The sequence below is a fragment of the Clarias gariepinus genome, chromosome 21 (assembly GCF_024256425.1).
Source record: "Clarias gariepinus isolate MV-2021 ecotype Netherlands chromosome 21, CGAR_prim_01v2, whole genome shotgun sequence".
NCBI lineage: Eukaryota > Metazoa > Chordata > Actinopteri > Siluriformes > Clariidae > Clarias > Clarias gariepinus.
Window position 1 is genome coordinate 2,022,501 of NC_071120.1, and position 10,000 is coordinate 2,032,500.

A 10,000-nucleotide genomic window follows, 5' to 3' on the forward strand; every position below is an offset into this window, starting at 1 on the left:
TGACGCTTACTCAGATTCCCACCTCCTTTTTTTCTTTGTATGAGTCTTTTGTTCGGAGTTTCACATCTCCCTCTCTTTCCCTCTCTCTCTCCCTCCCTCTCTCTCTCTCTCTTTTTCTCCCCTCCCTCTTTTAAAGTATCGATTTCCTGCACACCAAAAAAGGAAGTGAGTTTTTCCCTCCTCTGCTGCTCTGCTCTAAAAAACCCAGACCCACGGCACAACAGTCTCCCTCTCTCTCTCTCTCTTTCTCTCACACACACATACACACACACACACACACACACCATCCATTTTCCACATCTCTACTTATTAGCTATGAGAAAAAAAAAAGACCTTACATCAACAGTTAAACAGTTTCCTCATCATGGTCAGTTTCAGGTGTTGAAAGTCTCCTTAAGCCTGCATGCTTAGAGTGCTTACAACACACACACACACTAACACACACACACACACACACACACTGCACCTACTCGAGAAGCTTGAAAGTGAAACATCAATAAAATCATAAAATTATACATCATCGTACATAATAAAGAACATCTTCCATCAGAGGTTGTTTTCTGACAGGAAACCACACACACACACACACACACACACACAAACGCACATACACACACAGAAAGGAAGTTTAAACTGGGGAAGCTGCAGTGTTTGTGCGTGTTGTTTATCCTGAACATAAACACTGATGTATGAAACCTTCCTGGGTTTAAACAGAGTGTGTGTGGCGTTAATGATGCTCACACTGAAACACCTGCAGAGATCTTACACACACCTCACACGCCCGAGATCAGACGACATCAGACCTGATCACATGACCGTCTGAGGAGAGAGGGAGAAAGAGAGAGGGAGAGGGAGAAGGAGAGAGAGGGGGAACAAACTCCTCTTCCCCTATTGATGATTAGCCAATGGGGAAATGATTCATCTCTCCCGCTCTCTCTCTCTCTCTCTCTCTCTCTTACACACACACTCACACACACACTACATGAAATAACAAATGGACTGCGGTATCAGTTCAGGTCTTACGCTCAGAGTGAAACTTAAAATGAAGAAGACACACACACACACACACACACTACGATTACACAACAGTCTAGTTCATTCATTCCAATGGCGCGCTGTGTGTAGCTCGACAGAACGAAACACACAATGTAGAAGGTGAATGTATATTTAGTGCCTGACTTTAGAATGCTGTCCTGGTTATATTATCTACATTAATGTCGAGACTGGAACAGAAACGCCATCTTACAGTTACAGTGTGATTAAAAAGCTCGCTTCCAGCTGCATGCGGTCCTATGACTAGAACTTCTGTCTTATCAGGATTAAGCAGAAGGAAGTTAATTAACATCCAGTCTCTTATGTCCTGCACACATTGCTCAACTTTTATTGATTTGGTTTTTCTCATTCGGTTTTGCTGAGACGTATAATTGTCTGTCATCAGCATAACAGTGAAAACTAATACCATGCTTACGGATTATTTCCCAGAGGAAGCATGTAAAAAGAAAATAGCAGTGGGCCTAAAACTGAACCCTGTGGAACACCAAACTTCACTAGAGAACATTCAGAATAATCACCATTTAAATTTACAATCTGATAACGATCAGTCAAATAGGATCTTAATTCCTACTACATTTTACCATCAATGGTGTCAAAGGCTACACTGAGGTCGAGTAACACAAGTATAGTGATGCAACTGCTAATGTATAAGAATTAGGAACATGGCTATTGCTGAATTCGGAGTTGACTGTTTTTATCTGGATCCAGTTACTGTACTGTATGTCTGGTATTTGTTTGAGGAAACATGTAGGTACAGGATCTAGTACACAAGTTAATGATATGGCTGATGGGTAAAGTATTATAAAATAAAAATAAGTGTAACAGTAAAAGATAAAAATGTGTAGCAGTAAAATTACTTCTATTGCAGTTGTTACTGTTATTACTGCTGTTACTACTATTAACGCTCACAATTCTTACTGGTGTTACTCCTGTTATTACTATTCCCAGTGTTACTCTTGTTATTACTATTCCCAGTGTTACTCTTGTTATTACTATTCCCAGTGTTACTCCTGTTATTACTCTTACTGGTGTTACTCCTGTTATTACTATTACCAGTGTTACTCCTGTTATTACTATTCCCAGTGTTACTCCTGTTATTACTATTCCCAGTGTTACTCCTGTAATTACTATTTGCAGTGTTACTCCTGTTTTCACTCTTACTGGTGTTACTCCTGTTATTACTATTCCCGGTGTTACTCCTGTTATTACTATTACCGGTGTTACTCCTGTTATTACTATTCCCGGTGTTACTCCTGTTATTACTATTCCCGGTGTTACTCCTGTCATTACTATTCCCGGTGTTACTCCTGTTATTACTCTTACTGGTGTTACTCCTGTTATTACTATTCCCGGTGTTACTCCTGTTATTACTATTCCCGGTGTTACTCCTGTTATTACTATTACCGGTGTTACTCCTGTTATTACTATTCCCGGTGTTACTCCTGTTATTACTATTCCCGGTGTTACTCCTGTTATTACTATTCCCGGTGTTACTCCTGTTATTACTCTTACTGGTGTTACTCCTGTTATTACTATTCCCGGTGTTACTCCTGTTATTACTATTCCCAGTGTTACTCCTGTTATTACTATTCCCGGTGTTACTCCTGTTATTACTATTCCCGGTGTTACTCCTGTTATTACTCTTACTGGTGTTACTCCTGTTATTACAATTCCCGGTTTTACTCCTGTTATTACTCTTACTGGTGTTACTCCTGTTTTTACTATTCCCGGTGTTACTCCTGTTATTACTATTCCCAGTGTTACTCCTGTTATTACTATTCCCGGTGTTACTACTGTTATTACTCTTACTGGTGTTACTCCTGTTATAACAATTCCCGGTTTTACTCCTGTTATTACTCTTACTGGTGTTACTCCTGTTTTTACTATTCCCGGTGTTTCTCCTGTTATTACTCTTACTGGTGTTACTCCTGTTATTACTATTCCCAGTGTTACTCCTGTTATAACTCTTACTGGTGTTACTCCTGTTATAACTCTTACTGGTGTTACTCCTGTTTTTTTTTACTATTCCCAGTGTTACTCCTGTTATTACTCTTACTGGTGTTACTCCTGTTATTACTATTCCCAATGTTACTCCTGTTACTGGCATCACAATTTTTAGTGCTCTTGCGTCTGTTACTGCTGTTACTATTGTAATATTGTTAGTTATCAGCAAAGACGGCTGTTAATAGTATTATCACCAACAACTATTACTGCTATAATTTTTTTCCTGTTATTACTATGACTACTCTTACAACTATCGCACCTTTAAGCTTTTTTATTGCTTCTGCTATTATCACTACTGTTATTACAATTATTACTGATAACTTTTTTTTTTTATTGCTATTACTTCTATTATGAGTGCTACAACTTTTATTAATAATGTTCCTGTTATTACTCCTACTACTACTTTCACTACTGACATTAACCTGACTGCTGTTACTTCTTTTATTTAGTTACTTATTAATGTTGCTACTACTGTATTTCTATTATTTTTGCTGCTACTACAATTTACAATGCCTACTGGAAGGACTACTGCAACCATTACTACTATTGCCTTTATTACTATTTCTACTGTTACATCTACTTTTATTACTACTATTATCTTATACTACTGGTACTACTACTACTACTGATAATCATCATCATCATCATCATCATCATCTATTTAACATAAAAGTGTGGTGTGAGGTTACAGGCCTCACCACCAACTGTTCAACATAAAAATAAAAAAAGTGGTTGCACCATTCACTGTCCTTTAGTGCCCCCTGCTGATGAAGTGACGTTACTGCTACAGTCCTGAACTGATAATATACTGTTGGAAATATTATAGACACTATTAGTACAGATATTAAACTAATATTACTGTAACTACTATTCTGCTGCTCTCAGTATTATTACTGTTACTAGTTTAAAGCTTCACTCCGATGCCCCCTTTTGGAGCAGTACAGTTACTGCGACAGTCAGATCATAATCCTCGTCTGTGAACATCTGTAGGTTCATCTTTACCTGCTTGTCTCCTGTGACGGAGCTCCGTCTCTGAACTGTAAAATAAAACATATTAGGAACAGGACTAGTATTTACACATTATTAAGTAAAATACATATAAGGGGACAGAAAGAAAACGCAGAGGCCAGTTATTTATCAATAAATCATTTATTTACAAAATTCACATAATACAGTAATATTTAACAGACATAATCATCTAATAAATACCTAAATAAATATCTTATTCCACATTTTGACAGTACAGAAAGTTAAATGTACAGTAACTCCGCCTCCTCAGTGCACGTCCACTGTCTCCTGTGCACGAGCGATGATGAGTGAAATAGAAATAAGCTGTTAAATCTGAACATTTGGCACGTGATTATTATTATTATTATTATTATTTAATTAACACGGTATTGTGATCCACCTCTCGTGTGTGATTGGCTAGAATGCACGACTCAGCCATGACATCATGTCTCTCAGCCAATCACTGCATAGCGAGCTGACCAGTGGCAGTGACCAGCGTGTTATATGGGAGTAAAGCTCAGAATGTTAGCAATGAAACGTGTGTGTGTGTGTGTGTGTTCATGCGTGTGTGTGTGTATACACTGGCGTCTGATTGGTTCACATCATTTAAACAACTTGCTAAAGGGTTTTCTTCATTGGAGCGTGTGGGTGTGGGGTGCTGTCAATCAAAAGGCAAGATCAAAAGACCACAGTAATTGGGTGTGTGTGAGTGACTCCGCCCCTTTTTAAGGCCACAGATAGGAGTGTGTGTGTGAAGAGCGAGAAGTCTGAGTTTGGCAAAATAAATTTGGCTTTTATAACACACATGTAGTCGCATTTTCTTTCTATTTTTCGTTCATTCTCTCTCTCACACACACACACACACACACACACACAAACATTAATGTCCTGCTCTAATATATCAGTTATTTGCAAAGGATTCTGGGTAAATGTGATTAGACTGCATAATACTTAACAGGTGTGTGTGTGTGTGTGTGTGTGTGTGTGTTAAAGTGGTTCCCTTTCACCATTATTTTGTTCTTTTGGCCTCTGCAAAAAAAAAAAAAAACCTGCACCTCTCTCTCTCCCTCCCTCTCTCTCTCTCTCTCTCTCTCCCTCTGTCTCTCTCTCTCTCTCTCTCTCCCTCTGTCTCCCTCTCTCTCTCTGTCCCTCTGTCTCCCTCTCTCTCTCTCTCTCTCTATACCTCTCTCTCTCTGTCTCCCTCTCTCTCTCTCTCTCTCTGTCTCTCTGTACCTCTCTCTCTCTCTCTCTCTCTCTACTGCCCCTCCTCTGTAGGCCGTCTCTCGCTCTTCAGTCTGATGAACTCCTTGGCGATCTCGTCGTCATGGCGCTGGGCGAGGATGCGCAGGGTCGTGCTGCCCGTCTGATCCGCGCTGATGTTCGGGGCCAGCGGGCACCAGCACACAAAGCTCCGCCTCTCGGATCCGACCGCCAGGGCTAACGGGATCACAGCCACGCCCACCACCTGGTCGGCCCGGCCGAAGCAGTAATCCTTCACCGTCACCTGCAGCTCGTAGAACTCCGAGCTCATTCCTTTACCCAGAACACTGAGACAGAGAGACAGAGACAGGGAGAAACACGGTGAGACAGGACATTTAGAGAAAGAGTTATGCTGCTGCTGTAGATGATACACCACCGATGCTGCTGTGTGAGAACGTGTGTGAGTGTGACTGAACTCACTACATGAAGCTCTCGTTGTATTTGGCCGTCCAGCAGTTGTTCTTTGACTTGGTGCTGAATTTCCGCTTCTTGTCTGAGAGCATCGGGCCGATCAGGGTGACTTCAACAAACGGACGGAACAATCCTGAGGTCTGCCACTTCATATCGTTCACCCCGATCACTGAGACACAGAGAGAGAGAGAGAGAGAGAGAGAGAGAGAGTTTGAATATGAACTATAATAAAGGACTTTGGTGAGTCTGATCTAGTGTACAGCGAGGTGTGTGTAGGCTGAGAGCGACCTCAGCCACTAGGGGAGCACCACACCACACCCCATCCCCCCTCTCCACCCCCGTCTGCGTAGTCACCTGGTTTGTTTCACCTGGTGAGTTAATGAGGGTCACATTACCTAAGGGAACACAGACAGGAGCTCGGCTGGGTTCCTGAGTGGTGGGGTGTGTTCTGTGTTTAAACGCCGCCCTGGGGAGAAACTGCACCCAGCATTCCTGATTCTCAGGACTCACCCACCCCACGTCCTGACATGCTCACTCAGTCGTTGTCTTAGAGACGATCGTCTGGTGTCAGTGTCTTATCGACACCCCGAGTTTCTCCATAAAGCCCTTACACACAACTGCTGAAACTGCTGTTTCGTACCCGAGTCTCCATCAGGAATTAGTGTGTGTGACCTTTGTGTTAACTAAAACACACTCCCCATTCACACTTTGGTCTCAGAGCACACTGGTACTGCAGGGACTGCTTCATGGTCTCACTATCTAACATCATCAGAATGAGGAGGGGTTCCCTCAGATTCGAGTTCCTCTCAAGGTTTTCTAATGTCCACTGTTTAAAGAACTTCACAAATAAAACTTCAATCAAATAAAAGAGCAAAGAGACAGAGAGAGAGATAATGAGAGACCAGAGAGTGAGACAGAGCAAAAAGAGACCAGAGAGAGATCCAGGTAGGGAGACAAACAGAGAGAGAGAGAAAAAACAAGCGAGAATAAAAAATAAAAGAGAGAGAGAGAGAGAGAGAGAGAGAGAGAGAGAGACCTTTGACGGTGATCTTCTGCTCAGTGTTGGCAGTAGGGGGCGTCGTGTCCACCTGAATCACTGCCTCACCTATAAACTGCTCAATTCCAGCAGCTGTCTCACACACACACACACACACACATAGAGGAAAGATTAAATGAGAAAATATAAAAAGGAGAGTCAGACAGTGTGTGTGTGTGTGTGTGTGTGTGTGTGTGTCTCACCCTTTTCCGGTCGTAAGCTCTCCTTCGGTGTGATCCTCAGGCTCGTCCCGTGGTGCACTACACACAACACAATGAATACCATACACTCCTATAATCACGTGTGTGTGTGTGTGTGTGTGTGTGTGTGTGTGTGTGTACCCTGTGAGTGCTGAGTGATGATGAAGGTGCGGATGAGCTCGTCGGTGCTCTGTGCGTACAGAGACAGAGCGTAATGAAGAGAGCGGAGTTCATCACTCTTCTCCAGGTACATCTTCTTCAGACCGTCTCCACCTGCGTGGAAGAAATTCTGCAGCATACACACACACACACACACACACACACACACACACACACACACACACACACACACACACACAGAGTGTCAGCGCTTTGTAAGAGTCAGAGGTCCTCATCACCCCTCACTGCCGTCTCACCTTGATGGTTTCCAGCGCCGCCTCCATGACCACACACTGACGTGGAGACAGGTACTTGGCCTCGCCCCCTCCCTACGGCAACCAGAGTAATTGACAGGCTGTTAGACACGCCCACTCTGAGCGACAAGAACTTTATCATGTTATTAGGTCGAACATTAGGAGGCTACCTTTAGCTTGGAGAGCTCTTTGGCTGCTGTGAGAAGCTGAGCACCCTGTCTCACACACACACACACACACACACACAAACACACGCAACAAGAAAAACGGGTGACTGACATTCAGTACATGAGATCACTCTGTAAGACAAGTCTGTGTGTGTGTGTGTGTGTGTGTGTGTGTGTGTGTGTGCGCTCGTACGATGCTCTCGTTGCTCTCAGGCAGGACGATGGTTCTCTCCATGCAGATCAGAACGTTCCTCCACAGATCCTTCAGCACCCGCTTCAGCACCGTCTTCTCACACTGATCTGCAAATATACTCAGACTGCACACACACACACACACACACACACACACTTTCAGTTATACCTTCTCATTTGATGGGACGAGCTGAACACAACTGTGACACTGCTCAGGTAGTTAAAGTCAGGAAAACATGTTGCTAGGCAACCGCTCAATACAGATGCCTAGCATGAGTGAGTTAGCGACCGAGGCTAACTGTGTCTCTAGCGTCAGTTATACAGACGGCGTATGGACACACTGTGGATGGTGTTAAATAAACACGTGTCTGGAGTGTTACCATTTCACTCATTACTAACACTCACTGCCCTGGAAATGATGGAACGTGTTTAACTGTTACTGTAAATCACTGACTGTAAGTCGAGGAACTCCATGAGAGGCCGGAGCGCCGTGACTGAGTCCGACTCTGCGCTGGTCCTGGAGTTCTGGTCCAGAGGACCTTTAATCTGACAAACCATCTCCGCCACCTGACGCATACACACACTGATACGGGCCTGGAAACTGCAGAGAGAGACAGAGAGAGAGAGACAGAGAGAGAGAAGGGCATCAAAAACAATTAACGATCATGGTGATGGTGGTAGTGGTAATAGTGATGGTAATGGTAGTGAAAGTGGTGGTGGTGATGGTGGTGATGATGGTGGTGATGATGGTGGTGGTAGTGGTAATCGTGATGGTAGTGATAGTGGTGGTGATGGTGATGATAGAGGTAGTGGTGATGGTAATGATGGGGAAGTGGTGATGGTAATAGTGGTGGTTTGATGAATATGGTGGTGGTAGTGATAATGGTGGTGATAGAGGTGGTGATGGTAATGGTGCTGGTAGTGATAGTGGTGGTGATGATGGAGGTGATGGAGGTGGAAAGGGTGCTGGTATTGATAGTGATGGTGATGATGGAGGTAATGATGGTAATGGTGGTAGTGGTTATAGTGATGATGAAGGTAGTGATAGTGGTGGTGATGATGGTGATTATGGTGGTGGTGGTGATAGTGTTGATTATGATGGTGATGATAGTGTTGGTGATGGTGATTATGGTGGTGGTGGTGATAGTGTTGGTGATGGTGGTGGTAGTGGTAATCGTGATGGTAGTGATAGTGGTGGTGATGATGGTGATTATGGTGTTGGTGGTGATAGTGGTGGTAGTGGTAATCGTGATGGTAGTGATAGTGGTGGTGATGGTGATGATAGAGGTAGTGGTGATGGTAATGATGGAGATGTGGTGATGGTAATAGTGGTGGTTATGGTGATTATGGTGGTGGTAGTGATAATGGTGGTGATAGAGGTGGTGATGGTAATGGTGCTGGTAGTGATAGTGGTGGTGATGATGGAGGTGATGGAGGTGGTAAGGGTGCTGGTATTGATAGTGATGGTGATGATGGAGGTAATGATGGTGATGGTGGTAGTGGTTATAGTGATGATGAAGGTAGTTATAGTGGTGGTGATGATGGTGATTATGGTGGTAGTGGTGATAGTGTTGGTGATGGTGGTGGTAGTGGTAATCGTGATGGTAGTGATAGTGGTGGTGATGGTGATTATGGTGGTGGTGGTGATAGTGTTGGTGATGGTGGTGGTAGTGGTAATCGTGATGGTAGTGATAGTGGTGGTGATGGTGATGATAGAGGTAGTGGTGATGGTAATGATGGGGATGTGGTGATGGTAATAGTGGTGGTTATGGTGATTATGGTGGTGGTAGTGATAATGGTGGTGATGGAGGTGGTGATGGTAATGGTGCTGGTAGTGATAGTGGTGGTGATGATGGAGGTGATGGAGGTGGTAAGGGTGCTGGTATTGATAGTGATGGTGATGATGGAGGTAATGATGGTAATGGTGGTAGTGGTTATAGTGATGATGAAGGTAGTGATAGTGGTGGTGATGATGGTGATTATGGTGGTGGTGGTGATAGTGTTGATTATGATGGTGATGATAGTGTTGGTGATGGTGATTATGATGGTGGTGGTGATAGTGTTGGTTATGATGGTGATGATAGTGTTGGTGATGGTGATTATGGTGGTGGTGGTGATAGTGTTGGTTATGATGGTGATGATAGTGTTGGTGATGGTGATTATGATGGTGGTGGTGATGGTGATGATGGTGATTATGGTGGTGGTGGTGATAGTGTTGGTGATGATGATGGTGGTGATGGTGATAATGTTGGTGGT

General features: G+C 43.5%; 1 protein-coding gene across 1 annotated transcript in view; it reads right to left on the reverse strand.

Annotated features, from left to right (window-relative positions):
- Positions 1-5,264: 5,264 nt before the first annotated feature.
- The window catches only part of LOC128509559 (protein unc-13 homolog A), a 91,501-nt gene continuing 86,765 nt past the window's right edge, over positions 5,265-10,000 (reverse strand). Inside the window, exons 33-41 of the mRNA XM_053481335.1 lie at positions 8,199-8,345; positions 7,746-7,869; positions 7,556-7,600; positions 7,389-7,460; positions 7,114-7,261; positions 6,976-7,032; positions 6,773-6,865; positions 5,746-5,905; positions 5,265-5,612 (exon numbers count right to left, since the gene is read on the reverse strand). Coding sequence (XP_053337310.1) covers positions 5,321-5,612; positions 5,746-5,905; positions 6,773-6,865; positions 6,976-7,032; positions 7,114-7,261; positions 7,389-7,460; positions 7,556-7,600; positions 7,746-7,869; positions 8,199-8,345 — 1,138 coding nt within the window. The 3' untranslated portion in view covers positions 5,265-5,320. The remainder of the gene's footprint in view (positions 5,613-5,745; positions 5,906-6,772; positions 6,866-6,975; positions 7,033-7,113; positions 7,262-7,388; positions 7,461-7,555; positions 7,601-7,745; positions 7,870-8,198; positions 8,346-10,000) is intronic.